At 41.0% G+C, this 25,000-nt stretch overlaps 1 protein-coding gene across 2 annotated transcripts in view; it reads right to left on the reverse strand.

Annotated features, from left to right (window-relative positions):
- LOC120804393 (MICOS complex subunit mic25a-like) overlaps positions 1–25,000 on the reverse strand; it is a 104,398-nt gene that overhangs the window by 48,353 nt on the left and 31,045 nt on the right. For both annotated transcript variants that reach the window (XM_040153841.1, XM_040153840.1), the window contains exons 5-6: positions 21,416–21,499; positions 4,635–4,705 (exon numbers count right to left, since the gene is read on the reverse strand). In XM_040153841.1, the coding sequence (XP_040009775.1) occupies positions 4,635–4,705; positions 21,416–21,499 (155 nt within the window). The remainder of the gene's footprint in view (positions 1–4,634; positions 4,706–21,415; positions 21,500–25,000) is intronic.

Consider the following 25,000-nt stretch of genomic DNA (forward strand, 5'->3'; position numbering starts at 1 on the left):
ACATACCAACGAGTGGAGGATTAGAGGATTACTGTACAGTATTCCCCAAAGGTAATATCACCTGGTCTTCAGCATCAGCACAGATCAAAAACATGTTAGGCGTTGCTTAAATCCTGACTGTAATGGGGGTCCCATATTACTAAACTGCCGATAGCAGAGCACACTCTCTCCAAATTATCATGGAAAGGGTGTATGAACTGCAATGCTAATACACAATAAGCAGTCTATGTACGTGTGAGTAAAGGGGCAACCCTAAAGGTTCTTGTTATCATCAGGCTTAAGACTGAAGTACAGGGCTTTGGTGTGAAAGTGAAGTCAGCAGGTAATCACCTATCCTGTTGAAAATAGGTGCCTTTGTGTTTTCTGTTCATTTTTGAGTCACCCAGGTAGAACTGACTTACCATGCAATTATTTGTAAACTCTAAATCTTTACTACAGTTCGCTATTTTTTGAATCTGGGCTCCTTAAATGGAGCAGTGGTTAATTCATGACTTCAAGATAAAGGAAAGAAAAAGTGTCACTCATTGTCTTTTTCAAATCACTCAATTTATCTAACCTGCAGATATTGAATTTCTTGTACATAGTTATTTTTAGATTAAAATGTACTGTACATGTACATATTTTCAGAAAAACTCTGGTTACTCACAACTTGAGCTTACGGCCATCATTTCAGTTGGGTATAAAAACACTACTCACCAAAGTAATTGCTGAGATCTGGTGACGTGGCGACATCGCTACAAAGTCTAATGAGCCAATAAACAGAAACTGTCAGATGATAAAATGGGTTGTGAAACAATCCAACAGTTTAGGCCGATTATCTTAACCACTTTATTTGGTTAGGAAACAAATTAAGGAGTTTAAGTATCTTGTGGTCTTCTTTATAAGTGAAGGTAAAATGAGATGCAATATTGATAGGCAGATCGGCGCAGCGTTGTACCGGACTGTCAAAGGTCTCGATTTACTAGTCAATCTAAGTCCTACCCACACTTTCGGTCATAAGCTTGGAGTAGCAAATGAGAGTGCAGATACCAGTGCCCACAATGAGTTTGTTTCACAGGGTGGCTGAGCTCACCCTTAGACCGTCTGAACACAGAAGGCATACCATGAGCAGCATGTTAGCAGAGCTTCAGCAGCAGCTCCGGTGCACTGAGTGTGTCTACAGAGGAACAGTAAAAATATGCTTGGGGATATGTTTATGTGTATATAGCAAGACAAAAATACGAGCTGTTTCGACATATTGACACGTTGACACGATTGCATCACATAATTTCTGCAGATTTGTCAGCTGCAGATTCACGCTACCAATCTCCCATTCTACCACATCTCAAAGGTGTTCTATTGGATTCAGAACTGGTGGCTGGGGTGAGCACTGAAGTGCACATCATCACACAACCGCCACCCGCCTGGACTGTTGACACACGGCAGGTTGGGTCAATGAATTCATGTTACTGAAGCCAAATTCTGACCCTACCATCTGCATACCTCAGTTCAGGAGTGGACCCCGATCTTGTCTTCTGCTGTTGCAGCCCATTCACCTAAAGGTTTTACATGTTGTGCATTCTGAGATGCCTTTTTGCTCACCACAGTCATAAAGAGTGGCTAGCCTTTCTGTCAGCTCCAACAAGTCTGGCCATTCTCCAGAGACTGTTGTGCATGAAAATTGCAGGGGAGCAGCAGTTTCAGATGTTAGGATCTCATGCCCTGTGCTTGGAACAACAGAAGGCCTAGATGAAGCCAAGATGCCTGACTCAGGGTTTTCATGGAATTTTCACTGAATGTTAGTTGAAACAGTGTCAAATCAATTATGTGTGAAGTTTGGCTTGAATTCAAACTCTGGCCTCCCACTGGACGAAACTCACTGGAATTCCCACGGTTTCCCTGTGACGTGGCTACGACATCATGAGGTAAAAACAGCTAACCCGCTCCGCTCCTTCTTGCTTTTTCCCCATGCACCATCGTTGCTGTAAGAGCCTCTCAAGGCTTTCCCCTGTGATTTTGGTTGCTGACAGGGAGCATCTTTTTTCAAACATTTGAATTTAATTTTAGACCTAGGCCGCAATTCATTAACTCGCAGTGAACAGTCCTTTTCTATTCACTACATACATTTCCGTATCCAAAGGAGGGAGCTGCGCAGGATCAGCTGATATCTCATACTGCCTGCTGAAGGATGAAAAAATTTTGTTAAGGAGATAATGGGTTACACGTTATTTTTCCCAACCGAGGCGACTCCAGTGTTTTCCCACTGCCCCAGAGGAAACCTGCTCACTGTGACTGCCTAAAAGCAAGACAAACTGCCCTGGCAGTGTCCAGCCAAGGAATACGCTAAGGCCACAATGGACAGACCTACAAACAATTCAACTGCTTTCTGAGACAAATAAAAGTAAGAGGCTTTTGTCTGGGCAGAGACTTTAGCTATTAATAGTGTATTGTAATCTTTATCGTTTGTAAACTGTATTACTACTGCTGTGAAGAACGGACCACGGCGTCCTGTGATTGCTGTAAATACTCCGGAGTATTTAGTGCTGTTTGCTGCTTGTTTTGATCTTGCCACCGCGATTAAAACCAATGAGCTGCAATTTTATTGGTTAAAAGACGAGTGCCAGGCCGGAGGAATGCTAGTTCGCCTGCCGTGCTACTGTGTGATAAAACAGGACAGTTTATTGCGTCTCTCTGCGGCAGCTAGGATCTTCTTTGCTTTGCTTTGCATGCTTCTCTCTCTCTTTTACTAACCCACACGTACACACATCTGCACGCATTGACAAACACCCTTGGTGCACCGATAGCATGATAGCATAACCCAGTTTGCCCCAGCGCAATCCTCTTGCCAGAGACAGGTGCTATATCACTCTCTCCCTTTGTCTCTCACTCTGTCTATTCAAATCTGGCGGTTGAGCCTGCCATCTTTCCCTCTCTCTCTCTCTCCCTCTCCACAAACACATACACTCACACATCACATGTAATACCTGTCTGCTTGTCTGCCTTAGTTCTCATAGTTGCCTGTTATTGTAGCTGTAATTGTGTAACAGATGTTTGTTAATTAAGGGTAATATTAATTGTTGATTCATATTTCTATTTTTAATAAATTCTGTTATACTTAAAGCAGTTGTTGTTTGTGATTATTTGTGCATACTTCCTGTGATAACAGCTGGATCGCGACGGTTAGTGCACGGATTGAACCCTTCAATTTTCACTTCTTAAATGTCGATATCTCCCAAATATCAACACTTATAGGTGAACACCCATTTAAGACTGAATTAACAGTTTGGTTAGTGGTCCCTGATACCTGGGTGGTGCCCCATAATTATTAATTCTTGTTAATAATTTCTTTGATAATTATTAATAATCATCATTTTTTCCCCATTCTTATGTGAAAATTAACTAAAGTTCCTGATCTGTACCTGCATGACTATAAGCACTGCACTGCTGCCACGTGATCAGCTGATTGGATAACTGCATGAATAAGTGGGTGTAAAGGTGTTCCTAATAAAGTGCTCATTGAGTGTAGTCATTTGATCCATAGTTAATATTAAAATACCGATTTAGTGAAGCCCTAATGGATTTCTGGGCATGTCCAACTGTGAGGAGGCCCTGGGGCAGACACAAAACATGCTGGAAGATCCTATATGGCCTGGGAACATCTTGGAATCCTTCAGAAGGAGCTGGACATGGCTAGGGAGAACAACATCTAGGCCTCCTTGCTTAACCTGCTGCCACTGTGAAATGTATCCAAAATATCTGTTTCTCATTGCACAGGAAAAGTGTGTGTGGGCACAACTGCAGCAACTAGCATTGGTCAAAGCTTAACTCAGAAATCCATCTGTAAACTGTGATGGACCTTTACAACAGACTGTTTAGTTAATACGTTCCGCTTTTGCCTTAAATTTAGCTTGGCAAAGATGGAGGTTTATTTAAAACCTATATGATCGAGTGACTTCTTGTTTTGTTTCCAATTGGCCTTCTTTTTAGAAATGTTGAAAACAAAATCCAAGTGGCTAAACATAATTTTAATTTGAAAGTGAAATAAGTTGAAAATCATGTCAAAATAAGAAAAACAAATAAACTTAACTGACCAAAAGCTGGCCACAAGCTAGACCTGCCTTCCAGAGCAGCTGAAGGACATACAGTACATAAACAAGTACACTGTATTTTGTCCTAACCCATAAATACTTGCATCTTTCAGCTAGCTGTACTGAAGAATTATCTTTTGAAAGCCCTGTTACTGGTGCAACAAAATTTAACAGCAAGTCAAGGCCTGGTCTCTAATTTGAATTACAGCTGTGTGTTTTACAGACTGCAGTGGCAATAATTAGCTACCTTTTCCCTGTCCGTGGCTCATTACAAGCCCACAGTGAGAAGCGTGGATGGGGAAATAGGGTATTGTTAAATTCGGCTTAGTTAAAGCAGCCAATTAAAACACTTAGTCAGGTTTGCTCTAGAGAATATATACGTTTAACTGGTTAAAAAATTAGGAAAAGAGCAGATCACTATCGCTGCTTATTATTCTGCTGTGTGTATGCCAAATGTCGTTTGTGAGTTGGTGGGTGCATGTCAGAGACTCCAGGGAATAATATCTCCTTAGTTTTGGAACAGCAAAATAGTTTGTGAATGTGTATGCGTGTGAATGCGTGTCTCACCTCACGTTTGCTTCAGTCTTGGAGGCTGCTTTGTGGAATTCTTCTTTGCTCTGTTCGTATCCTTCCCAATTCTAGACATGCAGGAGGACAACAGAGGAAGACAAAAGAGGAAACACTAGTTCAGCTATTTTTTTTCTTTTAGTATATAATGAGTGCATTAGTGTGTCTTCTTTTCTTTTGTATATATCGTTCAGTTAAGTGTTGAAGGCATGGTGAGACCTATTTAGAATTTTGAAAGTAGGAGGATGCCATACAAACTGTATATACAGTATATGAATAAATCTGTTAAAATGTTTTAATACATTATTAAAAGGACACTGTGAAGGGATGGTCTGACAATTTGGGAAATAAAGTTTAAAAAAAAAAAAAAAAAATACTGCACCAAGCACCCGTAAAAGCATAACTTTTGTATGAATTAAACAAAAAGATATAACCTGTTAATTAGTGAGCTCCAGGGGTGCCGGTACTATTTCCCTCTGTTTCTACCCTTTATGCTCTTTATGCTAAGCTCTGCTAATCAGATGCCGGGTAACTGTTTCATAGTTTATGAATAGATATAGGAGTGGAATTGATTTTCTGGTCTAACTCTGAGTTGGAAAGTGTCAGACACATTTCCCAAAATGTCTAAAACTATTCCTTTATCTTCCTGGTAAATTTCACATTTTTAACAGCATATCTTTCATGATAACCTTATCCTTTTCTGTGAACATACCTATAATATACTAAACACTAAATTCATCACAATTTTTTTGGAATTCCCACCATTCTGCCCCTCCTATCAAATCAAATAACCCTCTTTCCTTAACTCATATTTTATTAATTTACTCTTTAGGATGTCCCTGCATATGACCAAATAATTTCTTTCCTATACTACATTTCTTTATCTTTATATTTCTTTATTTTGTGCTTTCCAGACTCTGTAAACTCCTTTCAGTTCAGTTCAGTTCAGTTACAACTCAGAATTTAACTTAAACTTAAATTTTTTTTTAACTTTACTACAGACCCAAATTCACTAATGTCCTCTTAACATGAAGTTTACAGTACGAATGAAAAGTTGTGGAGTTGTATTTTCATCTTTTTTTTTTTTTGATTCCAGCCTCTTTTTGCGAAACTAAAGCTCAGCAATATCGAGTTGCATTACTCAAACATTTTTTAAGAAATCGTGATTTCTGACTCTGCAGCATGCCCGGTGAGCACCAAACCCAAGCAAGCAGGCAGTGGCATTACGATAAAACAGCTAATCAAAGCTAAGCAAAGCAGCTAATCCCCAACAACTGCAGCCTCTCCTCTGCTGATCCTCCTAGCTTAGGCATTCCAGCACCCAATATCTCCCCCAAATATTTAACCAGCATACTGTACCAGCTGGGGAAGTAAGGGTGATGGAGTGAAGAAAAGAGAAAAAGCTCTAAGGGAGGTAAGAGAAGACGAAAGAACGAGAAGCATCAAAAGGCAAGAAGGTGAGAGGGAAGAGAATACAGTCAGGGGAGAGCGAAGGAGGAGGGAGAGAGATTTGTGATGTTTGGGTAAAACCATTTGCCCTGACTACTTTGGTACAAAAGTAGTCCTGCCTGTAATTAAAACAGATGTACACTGTATTGCTTCGACAGTGGCTGTTATATCTGCCACTGTCAGGAAAAAAATGTGATTACACGACAGTAAGGTATGTTTGATTTATGATGGCTGGTGGTGTTCCTCTAACGGGCAGAGCAATGAGTGCTGAATGAGTGACCACAGCTGGCAAGTGCCATAGTGACAGTAGTGGTCATGCCATGACTTAATTTTGGCTAGTTATCTTGCTAAGTGACAATCTAACACATGTATCTATATTTCATGCTACAACCAACCAAGAACCATAATATGATTTGTGACTGTGCTGTTAATAATAAAAATGCGATGACTACGAATGTAAATTCATCAAATGGATTGCGGGAGAAGCTTTTCATATCGGATAAAGCAGCTGTGCACGAATGATACTGTAAGAATCACCAATTTTAATTTACAGACCAATGCAGGCAGTATTACCGGCATTCCTGCTTTCAACACATTAAAAGTTACTTTTTATGCCGTTATAGTCTTTAATTAAAATTGTTTATTTACATTTTAAGCATTTTTTTGTTATTTCTGCACATTTGCTCCAAGAATTTACTTTGCTGTTGTTGACAAAATTACTCAAGTGGCAGCAGTTGAACATTGCAACAGAAACAGATGATATTCTGAGACATATACAACAACATGCTTTGCACTGCCTCATTTGAATGAACCCTTTTGCACCTCTCCCCCCTCCTCTGCACTGTGTTCTGGGCATCAAAATCCCACACAGACTTTTGAGGCTGTGCCTCAGTGTATCCCTATTAGTGCTTTTTCAATAGTGGGGGGTGGTTTAACTTTGTCACCCATATGATATTAGATATATCTGGGGCCAGATGGCACAACTCTAAAACCTCTGCTACGCTTCTATTAAGAACCAAGATGGTAATACTGCTTGTACTGGATACGCATGTTTCTTGTCAGAGTTACAAAACTGTGTGTCCGCAAGTTGTGAAATTGTGAAACTGGTCACATGTGCGCAAGACTCATTTCCATTCACAGTTTGCCATATCTGAGACATGTCCCTAATCACCAATTCGCATATCAATACTTCTGCCTGCTCCACCACTCATTACATAAATGAGTGAGAAGAACAGCAAAGAAGTAGTATGATTTCACTGTGTGTGTTGCATCTGCAAGGTTCTATAATTATTCCAGGGAAGCTGTCGTTACATACAACACTCATGCACATCTGTAGCCGTTTACAACACCCCTATCAATTCATCACATCTACCATCAAGATAACTGTAACTCAGATGTAAATAAAAAATGAAAAAATAGCAATGAAAGTAATTAATCAAAATTAAACGCATTTTTCTGCCTTTGACAGGCATTTTTAAGATAATGCAATGAGTGAAACTGGCTAACAATGTTTCATTTAGATTCCATCTTTCTTTACTTTTCCATCTCCACCTTGTTATGTCGCCTGTTTCCAAAACCGTAAGGAGGCATGGTCTAAGGTACACCGCACATCCTTTATGTAGAAACACAAGTTTACGTGTGGTGTTTTTCCATACAGTTTATGTGTGGTAAAATAACATATGCCTAGTTGGTCTAACACATTGTTTATACATAGTCTCAGGTGTATTTATGAACACCTTGCAAAAAAACAAAACAAAGAAAAAAAACAAACAAAGAAATAAATCATAGAGACTGACTGACACTGAACAAGGATAGGAAATGTTGTTTGCTGAGAAGACACTATAAACACTGTGGACACCTTTTTCTTACTGTTACAAGACTACATTACTAGCATCAGTCCTGCCAGGGTTTTGTTTTTTTCTTTTTTGTTTTTTTTTTCTGGATATGAGCAGGTTCATATAATTTTGGCTTCTTAGCCCACAATTGCCCACACACACACGATTGCCCACAGATCATTTTCGGTATGTATATTTAAAGTATCAGTCTTATAGGGAAAAAGTTAAAAACTGTAATCAATGTCAATTTCACTTCAGGATGAATTATCATTAACGTACTCACAGGGACAAATTAATAAATGTGGCAGCACTGATTGCCATGGTGACACCAGGGAATTAAGGGCTGATTTCTGATCCAGCTGTCATCTGTAGTGTATAGTACTTTATTCACTGGCACTGAACTTACATCAAACCCCTCCTACTTTTGTTCAACATATTTCCTCAACTTCTTATTTTCTTCTATTTTTCAAACAAACGGACAAACCAATATAAGAATTATTTTGAATACTCGGATGAAAAATCCTTTGCAGTCAATGACTGCCTGAATTCTTGAACCCATGGACATCACCAAATGCTGAGTTTCTTCCTTTGAGATGCTTTGTCAGGCTTTTACTGCAGCCGCCTTCAGTTGCAGCTTGTTTTTGGGTTTTCTGCGTTCAGTTCTTTCTTCAGTAAGTGAAAAGCGTGCTGAGTTGGGTTGAAGTCAGGTGACTGACAACCAAGAAGCTCTTGGGTTGCTTTCGCAGTATATTTTGGGTAAATATCCATCTGTACTGTGAAGCATCATCCTATCAGTTTTGCTGCATTTGGCTGTGTCTGAACAGATAGTATAGCCCTACACACCTCAAAATTCCTCCTGCTACTTTTGTCAGAAGTCAAATCATCAATAAACACAAGTGACTCAGTCTGACTGGCAGCCATACATACCAATGCCATAGCGCTGCCTCCACCATGTTTGACAGATGATCTGGTATGCTTTGGATGATGAGCTGTTCCTTTCCTTCTCCATACTCTTCTCTTCCCGTCATTCCGGTACAGGTTCATCTTGGTTTCATCTGTCCAAAGATGTTTAGATGTTTTTTGGCAAAGTCTAATCTGGCCTTTTCATTCTTGACCGTTGCCATGGGTTTGCAGCTTGTGGTAAACGCTTTGGATTTACATTCATGAGGGCGTCTCTTGATTGTAGACTTTGACCATGTTACGCCTGCCTCCTCGAGAGTGGTCTTGCTCTAGCTAGGTGTTGTGAAGGGTTTTTATTCACCAAGAAAATAATTCTGTGATCATCCACTTTAGTTGTCTTCTGTGGTCTTCCAGGCCTTTTGGTGTTGCTGAGCTCACCAGTGAATTCTTTCTTTTTAAAAATGTACCAAATTGTTGATTTGGCCATTTCTACAGTTCCTGCTATCTGTCTGATAGGTTTGTTTTGTTTTTCCAACCTATTGATGGCCTCCTTCATTCACATTGACGCCTCTTTGGACCACATACTGAGAGTTCCCATATACAGCTTGGAAAGTTTAAATAGTTTAAATAGACGGGGGGGGGGGTCCTCAACAACAAACAGCTGCACTATAGCTAAAACTCTATAGTGCAGCTAAGTACTCAAACTTGGAGCACGGGTTATTTTCGTCCCCAGTAAAAGAAAACTAATAATTATCTGTTTAGTGAGAAACATGCAACATTTTGTGTAGAAGATTTTTGATATTTGCATGAATTTGGACATCCAAATCAACTAATGGCAGGTAGAGGTAAAAGAGAACTTTATAAATAATTGATCATGGAACTTGTCAGCTGTTATCTCTCACTTATTTTCCTCCTTCCCCACAACTACATCTCGTTTTTCTGGTCCTACTATTTTTCCAAATCTTCAAACTTACTTTCCTGTTCATGCTGCATAGATCTCATTGATGACAGCTTGCAATGAGTGAGCAGAAAAGGGTTGAGGTATCTCTCTCTAGGGCAAAATCAACAACATTCAACAAATGTATCAACTGATTGATAGCATTTGGTGCTGCCTTGAGTACAACTATTTGGCCACCTGCAGCCTCTTAACTGCCACTTCTCTCTTTTCCTACCTGCTCATTATGTTCTCCATACTAGACCCTTCTTTCTCTCTCAGTGCCTAAGCCCTTTTTGTCAACCTTGCTCAGTTTTCCTGCTATATCTTCGTCTTCAACCAGAATAGGTTCTCCCAATATCATGCACTGAGGCTTTTCTCTGTATTTACTCATGCTTTCCATTTGAATACTCAGGCAACGATGATAACAGTGTGTGGTTAATATTTTGAGCGAACATATAATTGCTGGACCAGGGTTAGGTATAAAAGCGAGGAGAAAACTCTGCATAATGATGCAAATGTCTATGATAAAAAAAACGCTGTTCATTATTTTTAAAGATGGCCTTCGAAATTTAATGATAACAGAATTGCACAGAGCCAGGAAAACTTTGCTAAGGTGTGGTGTTAAAAAGCTTGTCACCTGTGAATAGGAGGCAACAGTTGTGTTTACAGTCCTCAGCCATAAATAGCCAAACAGATTACAGCTTCTCTACTGATTATGATTGTAGCGTTTCTCTCCAGCTGTCAACTTGTTGTCAACTATCTTGCAACTATGGAATACATTTCTTAAATCTAGTGCAAGGAAATTTTTGAGTCAACTTATTAAGTCGCTTGGAAGCTCTAAAGTGATTTGGCAGATTGTATTTTACTGTTTATTTCCATTGCTACTAGCTTATTAAAACAATCCAATTTTGCTTAAGGTAATACTGCAGTTAAAAATTACAACTTGCAAGCTAAGATCAGGATCTAGAACCTCTCACACAGGCTACAATTGATCAGAGTAGAGCACTGATAAGATTGTTCTGTCCTGACTTAAAGTTTGTACTGTGACATAAACACACATGATAAGGAAACACTTGCCAAAGGAGCAAAAAGCATAATTTTTGTACACTTTACAAACATTGGTCTACAGGTGGGTGGCAAAAAAAACTCTCATACGCACAACACATTCACACAGGCTGCTCTTTGATCCAACTGTAAAAGGTGCAGTCTTTTAACCCACACACACTCCCACTTCATCTAACCTTTTGGTCTGACCTGACAGTGGCAACAGAATTCACTGAACAACACAAAAGACTTTTCTGTGGTGTCACACTATTGACCCTGGAATCTGTGTGGGCCTGTGTATGTGTACATTACAATGGCATGAAAAAATGTGGGCACCCCTAGTCAAAATTTCTGTTACTCTGAATTGTTAAGTGAGTGAAAGTTGAATTGATTTCCAAAAGGCATTAAAGAAATCCTTCATCTCTAACTTAATATTTTAAGCAAGACTAATTTTTTATTTCCATCTTTTATAGTTTCATAAAATGAAGTGGGCCCCCTGCATGGTCAGTACTTAGTAACATCCCCTTTGGCAAGAATCACAGCTTGTAAAAGCTTTTTGTAGCAGCTAAGACTCTTTCAGTTCTAGTTTTAGGGAATTTTGCCCAATCTTCCTTGCAAAAGGCTTTCTAGGTCTGTGAGATCTATCCAGAGATTTATAATGATGTTTATGTCAGGGGACTGTCTGGGCCATGGCAAACCCTTGCTTGCGCCTCTTCAGGTAGTCCATTGTGGCTTTTGAGATGTGTTTAGGATCATTATCCTGTTGCAGAAGCCCCCCTCTTTTCATTTTAAGCTTTTCTACAGTTGGCGTGGTGTTTGCTCGCAGAAATTGCTGGTATTTAATTTAATCCATTCTTCCCTCTACCAGTGAAATGTTCCTTATGCCACTTGCTGCAACATAAACCCAAAGCATGATCGATCCAAGCTTTTGTTTAACAGTTGGAGAGGTGTTCTTTGCGCGAAACATACCATTGCTCATTGCAGCCAAAATGTTCTATTTTAATTTCATCAGTCCACAGGACTTGTCTCCAAATGCATCAGGCTTGTCTACATGTTCCTCTGCAAACTTCTGATGCTGAATTTTGAAAGAAAAGGTTATCTTCTGATGACTCTTCCATGAAGGTCATGTTTGTGTCGCTGCACAGTAGAACAGTGCATCACAACTCCAGACTCTGCTAAATGTTCCTTGCAGTCAAAGGGGGGCTTTGATTTGCCTTACTAGCAAACCTAAGTGCAGTTACCTCTGAAAGTTTTCCTGGTCAACCACACCTCAACTTGACATCCACCATTCCCGTTAACTGCTATTTCTTAATTACATTTTGAACTGAAGCAACGGCTACCTGAAAACATTTTGCTGTAATCTTATATCCTTCTCCTGCTTTGTGAGCATCAATTCTTTAATTTTTTCAGAGTGTTAAGAAGCTGCTTAGAGGAGCCCACAGCTGCTGATTGTCACTTCAAATATTGAGAAGAATGTTTCACCTCACTTAACTATTCACAATAAAAAAAAATTTGACCACCGGTGCCTAAACTTTTTCATGCCATCGTATGCGTGTGAGTCTTTAGAGATATGTCAGTGTGTTATATTATGTGTCCTATATGCTCTCAAAGACCTGGCTGAGGAGGCAGAACAAGGGAGCTTCTAGCTAGGATCCTAGAGCCAGCTGAAAGGGGTGGTAGTGAGATATCCCTAACGCTTCTCCACCACCTGGAGATGTTCCAGGATTTTAGGGGTGAAACAGTGAAGCGCAGTTCCCGGCTGGCGACCGTTTAGCTGGCACGAAGGCACTGTCAGAGGTGCATCAGGCAGAGAGGCCCAGTAGGAGGACCCACCTGTGCTCGCATCTAGATAATCTGGCTTGCCATTGACTACTATGACCTGAGCAGTTGGTGTCCAGGGAAGACTGGCTGGTGGAAGGACATTCAACATGACTTGAAGCGCCTGCTACACTGACTCCCTAAATCAACTACAAGCAGAACAAGAAGAAAAGAACCAGGTGGTCATCTGACAAGCAGGATGGAAGCTGGAACAGTCGGGACATACAACACGGTAACAACTTACATGGCTTACACAGCTGTAAGTGGTCCAAAGGGACAACCTACCTGGGCCTGCGAATCCACCAGGAAAAGGCAAACTACAGTGGCAGCCACCTGATTCAAGATTGTACTGCAGCAGCAGGTAAGACAAGGATGCATGGAGAAGCTTCAGGCAAAGCCTACACATAACCCTCCAGAACACGCTAAGAGGGAGCAAGACCTCTAGACTTCAACATCTTTGGTCACATCATCTATGATAAAGGCAAATAGAGATTTAGAGAGATTCCTCAGCGGAGGATCATTCCCAAACAGAGTGGGAGATCGGAGAGCTCCTCCAGCTAGTAAAAGAGCAACGCCTTTTCATTAGTCATGGAGGAAAACCAAGGACCAGGAAAAGCAGGGCTTGAAGAACCTGTGGGGTCTTCCAGGACCCCTTCAAGTACACCCGAGTCCTGCTGGAGGAGAAGAAGACCAGGACACTGCAGACCACGAGCAGGAGCTGGAGGAATACATCAAAGACCAGGTAAGTGACAGCCAAAAGAGATCCCCCTCAGGTCACCAGACCACATGCCTCACCTACCCAAGCCCTTGATGCATTTTGACAACACTCCCCCCAAATGGTCTGAACTCAAACTGGTAGGGAGCGAGATGGAGCTGCATCAGCACCTGGACTGGACGGCATACTCTATAGGGTATATAAGAACTGCCCCAAGCCCCTGACACTTTTGTGGAAGCTGACAGGCATTGCCCAGAAAATCCAATCCATCCTGTCAATGTGGAGTAGTCACCACCTTCACTTCTAAGGAGAAAGACTCCCACAACATCAGCTGAGAGAATCATCTGACCTGTTTGTCCAAAACACCAAGGCCCAAGTTCGCACAGGACGCAAGTGGAATGCGCTGCAGACAGTAGACCAGGCCATCAATTGACTGAAACACCAGGAGATTGTTGGTTTGCTGCAGCCAGGCAGGGCCACTTTTGGATGGAGAACAGCACCTTAAATGTGGTCCAAAGGCATAAAGAAGAAAAGGAAAGTGATCTCTGGTTGTGAAGATGAAAAAGAAGAGCTATGGAATCAGAGTTGTGGGCCAGCAGCAGCAAGGGAGCTGGGTAACCTAGAAGCCTATGATCAACAGGGCTGTTATATGGGCAGATATATGGAAGATGCCCAAATTGAGGCTGAGCTTCTCTATCAAGGACAGGTATGATACTCTTGCCAGTCCCTGGAACCTGCACCTCTGGTATGGCTCAGAGGAGATCTGCCAACTATGAGACTCTCAGAACCCAAGCTTGCAGCACATCATTTCTGGCTGCAAGGCACCATTGACGCAGGACTGGCGCAACGACCAGGTCCTGCTTATGCTTGCCACGGTCCTGAAGGCAGGCAGGCTGGAAGCAAACAGGGCCAGCCCGGCAACGTCACAGTGGCTGATCCAGTTTGCCAAGCAAGTGGGTAGGCACAGAATAGCAGCACGAGGGTGTGGTCCTTCCTGTCCATGCCTTGACCACAAGTTGAAGTTCCCACAAGAGATCTCCACAACCTGCCTACAGCCAGATATCATGCTCTGGTCTACCTCTACTAGGAGAAAAATTATGCATGAATTGCGTTGTTCCATGGGAAGAGGGAATGGAGGCTGCCTTCGAGAGAAAGAAGGCAAAGAACACATAACTTTCAGCTGTGTGCTCACAAGCAGAATGGAGGGCGTTCACCTATCCATTGGAATTAAGTTGCAGAGGCTACACTGGAGCATCCACCAAGCGGTTCCTGAAGTCTCTTGGTATAACAGGCTCCAAGCTGAGGAAGGCTCTTAAAGACCTGGTGGACAAAGCAGGACAAGGGAGCTTTCGGCTCTGGATACGAAGAAAGGACAAGCCATGGGGAAAGCAAGAAATCTAGGGCCGGCTGCAGGGGGTAGTAGGGACTATAACTCCTCCTCTCCTGCTCCAAGTCTACTCTGAATGGTCAGGGTGAAAGCATTACACTCCACTTATGTAACATACCTGCTGCTTTGAGAGAACGGGGAAGATGATTACACACAGCAAAAGTCCCAAAGTGCGATCAGTGCAGCAACGGGATGGCTAAATAACTCTTTGAACATTGACAATGTGAGTAGAGGAAGAAATCACATGGCACAGCAAGCACACAGACACAGACACACACAGTGAACTTATGCCGGGAGAGCAGGCAGGGAGGGTCGTTATACACTGTGTCAGTCCAAAAACCTCATATAATCAACCTACATATGTTGTCAGTATGGAAAGACCCAAAATGGACACTGTAAGCGGACTACTTGATTACTATAAGCAAATTATTCAAACATAATTTTTATAGGAATGATTTTGTCTCAAGCTTGAACCATATAAGCGTTTGATCACTGTGACTGTGATCCCTATAAGTGGTTTCCACTGTATTTGCTGGGACCCAAAAGCATACATAGACGACAGGCATATGCATGTTGGTATCAACTCTTTCATTCTAGTGCAACAAATTCTAGCAGATTTTAGCTTATTTAGATATTCGAGAGGCAAAATTGGCCTCACAGCACTGGGACAGTAGACTCCTTAAATTAAACTGAAATTTAATTGCACAGTCTACTTTGTAAATTGCATTCCCTGTACTCTCTTTTGAGAAAAGGAAAAATCATGACAGTGGCTCCTGTCTGTGCAACAACCAAAATGTACTTGGTTCTCTAAATAATTCTAATATACATGTAGCCAAGTATACTGTATTAAAGCTTAAAACCTAAATTTAGTAGTGTGACATTTTGGAAAATACATTTACTCACTTTCTTACCAAGAGTCAGATAAGAAGATCAATACGACTCTCATATCTGTCAATTATCTGTTAAATATGAAGCTACAGCCATCTTAGCACAAAGAGTAGGAGCAGTGGTAAAATCTACCAGTTGTGGTCTTCCTGGCAGTTCTGTGCCAGTCTGTTTCTTGGCCGGGGACAGTGACTTCTTGGAGTCTCTTCTTGGTGATCAAAAGACTCCAGTCACTGCTCTTGGGTTTAGGATGTTTTCACCTCTGAACAGAGCCAGACTAGCTGTTTCCCCCTTCCTGCACTCTTTGTGCTAAGCTAAACTAGCTTCATATCCAGCTAAACTAGCTTCATATCCAGAGTACAGATATGAGATTGATATCCATTCTTATCTAATTCTTGGCAAGAAGGTGATAAACATACTTCCCAAATGTCGTGCTATTCCTTTAAATTGTATCTGCATGAAGAAACCACCTGAAGAAACCAGTAATTGTCATTGTTCTATCACAAAGCAGACTATAATACAACAAAAAACATTTCAAAAGGACTTTGAATCTTAAAGGTTATAGGAAATGTAAAATACTGTATAAAAACACACATTCTACAGACCGAGAGTCAGATGTGCTAGAGGTAAAATAAAAGCATTTTAAAAGGTACTATATGTAACTTTTTGCTATTGCTACATAGCAGACGTTAGCATTAACAGCTGTTTACTTTCCAGTCTAGAACGTTGTGAGTTCAGCATTAAACAGCATCAAAGAGCTGTCTACAGCAGTGGAAAGCAATGCCAATGTTAATCCTTGTTTTGCTTGTTTTGCTTCTATCACTTCTTTTCTTCTACTACTACAACCCATCCTGTCTCATAATACTCCTTTGCGATACTGAGTCACTGTAGCGTCCAGTCTGCCGTCAATCCAACATGAGAGGATGAAGAAGTAGCACTACCCAGAGGGCCTATTCTAACCTCTTGTTCTGTAAGCACAATGGTGGCTGAAACTCTTTGCAAGTGACAATTATCACCAACCGCTCCCAGCAAGAAACCACGTTTGGCAGCAGAGAAAACTTATATATAGCATCTTTAACAACACTTATCCAAACACCTTCAGAAGTTCTGTGTCAAAATTAATTTTCATATTTTTCTGTCTCAATGTGTTCATCTCAACACTGCATACTTAAATGAAATAAAGCTGGTTGGATCTGGTGGAGTGTTTACCACTGTTGAGGAATGTACACAATCACTTTTTTTTCTCAGGCAAAAATAATGAGGTGACTGAAATGTTAGCCACAACTCTGCAATGTTTAGAAACATTAACTTATTATAAAGTTAACTTATTATAAAACTCATATCTTCATCTCCAGATGGGTGCAGCCTCAGTGGAAATATTGCTAACAAGCTAAACTAATAAGCTGATTCGAAGCCCTTGCTGCAGCATATTGAGCAGATAGCTTTTCACGGGATGAAAATGTTAAACTCTGATTCAGTCTACACAGGTCCAGAGTGTATGCATTTCCCTAAGAAAGTGCAACACAGCAGAAAAGTTGAGTTTTTAATACAGTATTTCAAAAAATATCTCAAGTTCTGATCAGAGGGCCAACCTGGTTCCATCGTGTCAGGGACACGCATACAATTTGTTGTCAACTGTGTGTATAAATTAATTTATGTATGTGTATTGTTAAATAAGTCCTCTGTCTCTCTGTGTGGCCAGGAATTAAGGCACTGCTATTGGCACTATTTGGAGTAAGGCAGCGTGCATATGTACGTGCGTGTGTGGTTGTGTGTGTGTTCTTAGTGTGCACATATTTCTAGTGCACTATGTGGAGGCCACTGCTGAGTCAAGCAACCTGTCAGACATGGAGGAGGATTATTATCTCCTTCTGTATGCTCTAATTCTACCAGTTTCAAATTATACTCTACTATGACAGGAGTGTGTGTAAGAAAGTGAGAAAGAGAGTAAGACAGCCAATAGGGAGAGGGAGAGAGAAAAAAAAAAAAAAAAGACAAATGCTCTGACTCTGTCTCTTCGCATAATACCGTTAATACAATTCCATGTAGTACACTGTGTACACTATGAGCTTACGTGCTTAGTGCATAAATTTCATTTGGGTAATGTTGTCTCAAATCGAACACGGCCGGTGTGCACTTACTGAAAATGACGATCACCACTGTTAGCTAGCTAGCTAGCATTTGCGTTAGCTTTCAGAGTACCAAATCATCACAACCCAATTAACATACTGATGGCTTCTATCCAACAACAGTACAGTGGTACTTAATGAAAAAACCACTTTGTAGACACCTATAACTTAAATTTGTATGGTGCTGTGATCACCGTTGCACCGTTACCTCGGCCGCCAGTTTCACAAGTTTAAAAATAGATTGGTGGTCCCGCCCCTTCCAATACGTAAACAAGATGGCGAGCATTGAAGGGTGAGAAGCTTCCGGCGTATCACACTCAACTTTTTGACCATTATGAATACCATTCAAAATAGCAAATGTAAGTAGGGAAGAACGCGAGATGAGACACGCAGAACGTAGTCAGTATGATGCTTGACTGCAGCTGAAATTACAAACCTCTCTTTTAATTTCCCATTGCAGATTGTCAAACGTCTATTGTCAGGACACTTTGTTACATCCCAACCCAGGACGTATGTTAATGCAAAGGGTGAGATAAGATTAACATAAGCCTTGCTCAGTTTTTTGTTCAGCTCAGCTGAGCAGTTTGAGAAAACTAAACCTCAAGCACTGAGAACATTTTGAGGAGTTAAACAGACTAAAACCATGGAATTATGTGCCTTCTGGTATAGTCTGCAAACACACTGAGCCCTGCAGATAAACACATAAATTCCCACAATTACATATACAGTACATGTGCACCTGAATATACAGTGTGCATGCAAAGCACATCCCTCTCTGTCTGTCTCTCTGTCACACACACACATACACACACCACACACCCATATAGAGGTCTGTCTACAAACATCCTAAGCTCAACAGCAAATACAGCTTGTGCCACCCTATGCCAGCCTGTCAGTCTTCTACCCTCTCTGCAAACCCAACCTGTTAGTAATGAGACTAACACAAATAGCCAGGCAGCTGACACCAAGACCTGTGTGTGTGTGTGTGTGTGTGTGTGTGTGTGTGTGTGTGTGTGTGTGTGTGTGTGTGTGTGTGTGTGTGTGTTTAAAATGTGTGTAGAGACTATTTACCGAGGTAATAAATGTTTTTGTAGGCTGAATCTGTGGTAATTAGAATACAGATTTTGTGCTATTGTGATGTAAGCCTGTGTGTGTTTGTCCATCTGTTATTCTAACTAGACATCAACAGAATCATGAAAGAAAAAAAGAAAAAGAAAGAATGAAATACTTTTTTCTTGTTTTCCTTCTTGTCTTCAGCAGAGGCTAGCAGCACAGGATTGGACATGCCTAGTTTCAAAAAGCCCAAACTTCAGATTTAACCAAACAGAAAAAAGCCTATTGCTCGAATCAGTGACTCTATCCGCTCATTGTAGCTTATGGCAGACACTAAACATAACCTGCTCCCACCATTCCCTCCACTCCCACTCAAGCAGGACAGGCTTAATTTAGGCACCGTAAAAAGAACATAATACTTAGATTTTACGCATAATGTCCGGTAAAGGTCTTCTCCATCTGAGAACCAAAGTGTGTTTCCCCCTGAGAGCCTGTGTAAAGGTCCTTCTAGTGTGGCGCCTGGTGAGGCTGATACCTAACTTAAGACTAATGGCTTCCACACCTTTCCAATTTCTTCAATGTCAGACAGAGAGATGAAAGAAAATGAGAGGGCTTGTAAGGGCTCTCAGGAGATGCTCAGGCTGGCTAAAATCTTTGTTCCTTTTTTAATCACATTTATAAAAACACCTTGTGTAGTGTGTTCCTTTTTTACAGATGTTGTGTATACTGTAAGTGCTATCTTATTCTGTAGCAGTTTCAATTTACTTTAGACATGTTTGTTTACTGAAATATATATGTTACCAACTTCTTTAGTGTATCCATTTACTTTCTGTTACAGTCCACTCCATCCGTTTTCTGCCACTTTTCTGGTGTTGGGTCGCGGTGGCAGCAGGTTAAGCAAGGCAACCAAGATGTCTCTCTCCCCAGCAATGTTTTCAAGCTCCTGGGGGTTCCTGAGGCATTCCCACACCAGATTAGATATGTAATCTCTCCAGCGTGTTCTGGGTCTGCCTTTGGGTCCCCTACCAGTTGGATATGCCAGGAAAACCTCCAATGTTAGCAACCCAGAAAGCATCCTAATCAGATGCCTGAACCACCTCAACTGGCTCCTTTGAACGTGAAGGGGCAATGGCTCTACTTGGAGCTCCTTCCAGGTATCGGAGCTCCTCACGTGATTTCTAAGGCTGCGTCCATCCACCCTGCTGAGGAAAATCATTTCCGCCATTTCAGCTTCAGGAAGCCCCTGGACCAGCCAGACCCCAAAGGCCTCCCTCTTCAGCTTGAGGGCTTCCCTCAACACCGGTGTCCACCAGAAGGTTCCCGGGTTTGCACAACAGGCACAGAGAACCTTCCGACCGCAACTCCTGGCAGCTGTTTCCACAATGGAGGCTTTGAACATGGCCCACTTGGATTCCATGTCCCCAGCTTCCCCCAGGATGCATGCAAAGTTATTTCGGAGGTGGAAGTTAAAGACTCTTCGGACAGGGGCCTCGGCTAGACATTCCCAGTTCACCATTAATACACGTTTGGGTTTGCCAGGTCTGTCTGGCCATCTCCCCCACCATGTGATCCAACTCACCACCAGGTGGTGTCAGTTGACAGCTCTGCTCCTCTCTTCATCAGAGTTTGGACACTCGGACATACAGCCACAGATAAGATGATACAACGACAAAATCGATCATTGATCTTAGGCCTAAGGTGTTCTGGTACCAAGTACACTTATGAACCACCTTATGCTCAAAAATGGTGCTTGTTATGGCTAATCCATGGCTAGCACAGGAGTCTAACAACAAAACACTACTCAGCTTCAGATCAGGCAGGCCGTTCCTCCCAATCACCCCCCTCAAGGTTTCTCCATCATTGTCCACATGAGTGTTTTAGTCCCCCGGAAGAACCCCAGAGTCCCCAGGTGGTGCCCTCTCAAGGACCCTACCCACAGACTCCAAGAAGACCAGATACTCCAAACTGCTGTTAGGTGCATAAGTATAAACAACAGTCAAAGCCTCCCTCTTAACGACTTGTAGTCGTATTTAGCGACACTCTCATTCTCCAGGGACAACACAGCGGTGCTCAGTCGGGGGCTTGTGAGTATCCCCACACCCGCCTGGCATTTCCCTCACCCTGAGCAACTCCAGTCCAGACCCTCTCCAAGTGTATGTTTCCAAAGTCAGTGCTGTGTGTGGAGGTGAGCCCAACTATATCTAGTTAGTACCACTCCACCTCCCGCACCAACTCAGGCTCCTTCCCAACGAGAGAGGTCACATTCTACGTCCCCTAGAGCTAGTCTGCGACGCCTGCCACCAGCTTGCATAGCACCTGACTCCAATTCCTATCCCTGCAGGTGGTGGGTCCACAGGGTGTCTATCATAGTGCTCTAGCTTAGTGAATATGCACAAATCATGTGAAGAATTACTGCATGAGTGTGTGTGCGTGGAAATTTGGAATTGTTTCTGAGTGCATTTTTTTGATTATACATTAATGTGTGTGTTTTTTGGGGGATTTTTTTTATATATACAGTATATGTGTGTTTTTCTTCAGTATTGCAACTTTAGGAATCTGTGAAAACCTCTAATGAAGTCTTTCCAAGTGTATGTGTGTGAGTATATGTGTGTTCGTGTAAATATTGTACCCTCTTCTCCAGTTGTGCCAGCTGCTCCTTGTAGAAGGCATCCAGTGCTTTCAGCTGTGAATCTTTCTTCTGTAGCTGCTGAACCTGCAAGAGAACACACACACAAACATATACACAAAGAGTGAGTTAGAAGGTGATTATACAGTCTGTAAGGCCGTTTTTCTCACTTCAGGGTAGAAGACTGGTGCAGTCTACTGTAGTAGTCCCGGTTTTTGTTTTGTTTTTTTGTTTTTTTCAATTAAAAGTAAAAAAAAATCAGTGATAAAATCTGTTATAGTACTTCAATGTAATACGATGCTACAGTGGTTCCCAACCTAGGGGTTCAGGATCCCCACATATAAGTTAAGTCTGTGGGGCTGCAAGATTATTAAAAGGACAGGAAAGTAGAAATAAAAGTGTTGCGATGTGAGAGAGGTTACTGACGTTTTTCCATGTTCTGTATTCCCATTTAAAATTTCTCCTTTAACAATATCCTAAGTGTTACTTAACACTGAGGATACTGCGTCTTTTAAGTAACTCAGTGTTACAACACTCTCTCAGATGATATAATAATTCTATAGGTTTGTGTTATGATGATGATGATATGTTATGGAATGATGTTATGACCCGTTTTTTGTTTGTATCAGTTTGGCATGACAGACAGCTCAAAATACTGCAATATTGTGGCTAATTGGTACAGGCTCAATATAAAATTGAACTGATTTAACTTGCAGTTTGTGTTATCAGTTTTCACAGCAACGTAATCTTTAACTTTCGCAACAGAACTTTAAGTATGGTGATTGGATGTCTCTTCCTCAATGTTTGTAAGTACAAAGGATTGATATCTTGATTTTTTATAAAAGAACCAGATATTTCCTAACACAGTTATTCTTCTTATGCTGTAATCATTTAACTGGGAGATACTCATGCCTCCAGCGAAGTAGTATAATTACTCCAAATCTGACAGCAACATTTTTTTTTTGAAAAATGAATGGCACCTTTACTTCCAGAGCCAGAAACAGGGGCCCCCAAAATAGAAGAACAAATTTATCTGCCTCAGTCCTATTTGATTAATATCATACATAATGAGTTTGCTAATAAATGTTTTATGATTATTTTGACTTCTTCCCTTCTATATTAACTTGATATTAACATGACATACAGTAGGGAACATGGTCAAACACACCACAGGCAAATGCATTCAATACAGAATGACATGATGGAACCAGTGTTGTTAGATAATTCAACTGATTTAATTCTCTCTGAAACTGAGTTTTGGAGTTTTAAGTCCAAACTTCTTAAGGGGTCTGGAGATGCCATCACATTCATGTACATACTAGCAGGGTCAACACATTCATGTAATCTTTAGTAGGAATGGCTATGGTATAAAACATATATAAATAAAATCCAAAAATGCACAAACAGCAAACCACAAACCTTATACCCTTGTATCTTTGTACATGTTAACAGTGAATTCTCCATAGACGCAAAACTTAGTCACGGAGTTCTAACAGGTTCTGTGCTTGGACCGATTCTGTTCACCTTATAGATGCTTCCTTCAGGCAATATTATTAGAAAACACTCCATTAACTGTCGTTGTTATGCATGATAATGATAGCCAATTATATTTATCAGTGAAGCCAGATTAAAAAAATCAGTTAGCTAAACTTCAAGCATGCCTTAAAGACATTAAGACCTTGATGACCTGCAATTTTCTGCTATTAAATTCAGACAAAACTGAAGTTATTGTACTTGGCCCTGAACACCTCAGAAACATATTATCTTATGATATAGTTATTCCAGATGGCATTCCCATTGCCTCCAGCACAACTGTAAGGAATGTCGGCGTTATCTTTGATCAGGATATGTCCTTTAATTCCTACATAAAACAAACTTCAAGGACTGCCTTTTTTCACCTATGTAACATTGCAAAAATCAGGCACATCCTGTCTGATAAAGATGCAGAAAAACTAGCCCATGCTTTTGTTACTTCTAGACTGGAAATACTGCAATTCCCTATTGTCAGAGTAAAGGGTATTGATAGACCTGCTCTTTATAAAAAGCGACTAAATCGCAAAAACACGCCCATGCCCAAAAAGGCTCAAAATGCACATGAAAACACACTCCATACTCATTGAATGACTTTCAGCTTTAATTCAAGGGGATTAATAAAAACATCTCATTAACCGTTTAGGAATTAAAGCCATTTTTATACATAGTATATACATGCATTTTTATAATTTTCAGAGGCTCAAAGGTAATTGGACAATTGACCGACAGTCAGTTTCATGGCCAGGTGATGCCTGTTCCCTCATTATTTCATGACAAAGGCAGATAAAAACGTCTTGAGTTGATTCCAAGTGTTGAATTTGCATTTCCTAATTGTTCATGGGAACTCTCAATATGCGGTCCAAAGAGCTTTCAATGCAAATGAAGGAGACCATCATTAGGGTGAAAAAACAAAACAAACCTATCGTACAAATGGCAGAAAAATTTTAGGAGTGGCCAAATCAATAAAATGGTACAAAAGCAACACCAAAAGGCCTTGAAGACCACAGTAATAAACTAATGTGGATGACTGCATAATTCTTTCTGTAGTGAAGAGAAATCCTTCACAAAACCTAGCCAGGTCAAGACCACTCTCGAGGAGGTAGGCATAACCTTTTGCAATTTCTACAATTAAGAGATGCCTTCATGAATCTAAATAATAAAGAGGGTTTTACCACAAGGTGCAAACCACTGGTAACACAACGGAAAGGCCAGATTAGACTTTGCCAGAAAACATCTAAAAAAGCCTGCCCTGTTCTGAAACAAGATTCTTTGGACAGATGAAACCAAGAATAACTTGTACCAGAAAGACCTGAAGATAAGAGAATGGAGAGGCAAAGGAACAGCTATTGCTATGGTGGAGGCAGTGGCTGCCAATGGAACTGGGACACTGGTGTTTATTGATGATGTGACTGTGATGAAGCAACCCAAGAGCTTCTCAAGGCAAAATAAATGGAATATTCTTCAATGGCCAAGTCAGTCACTCGACCTCAGCCCAATTGAGCACACTTTTCACTTACTGAAGACAGTGCTGAAGGCAGAAAGACCTGCAAACAAGCAGCAACTGAAGGTGGCTGCAGTAAAGGCCTGACAAAGCATCTCAAGGGAGGAAACTCAGCATTTGGTGATGTCCATGGGTTCCAGAATTCAGGCAGTCATTGACTGTAAGGGATTTTCATCCAAGTATTAAAAGTAATCCTTATATTTATAATTATGTTGTTTTGTCCAATTACTTTTGAGCCTCTGAAAATGAGGGACTGTGTGTAAAAATGGCTGTAATTTGCTGTAATGCCATATTTTTGTAAAACCCCTTGAATTAAAGTTGAAAGTCTACTCTTCAATCACATCTTGATGGCTTTATTTCAAGCCCTTTGTGGTGGTGTACAGAGTTGAAATTACAAAAATTGTGTCACTGTGCAATGACTTACGGACCTAACTGTAAATATTTAGACTGTTTGCTATGGCGCTTGAAATTTAGCTCAGGTGCCTCCCATTTTTCTTCATAATTGTTGAGATGTTGAGAGTTAGAGGGAGAGAGAGAAGTCATCGCTAACTGCT

The sequence above is a fragment of the Xiphias gladius genome, chromosome 18 (genome assembly GCF_016859285.1).
Source record: "Xiphias gladius isolate SHS-SW01 ecotype Sanya breed wild chromosome 18, ASM1685928v1, whole genome shotgun sequence".
Classification (NCBI taxonomy): Eukaryota; Metazoa; Chordata; class Actinopteri; order Istiophoriformes; family Xiphiidae; genus Xiphias; species Xiphias gladius.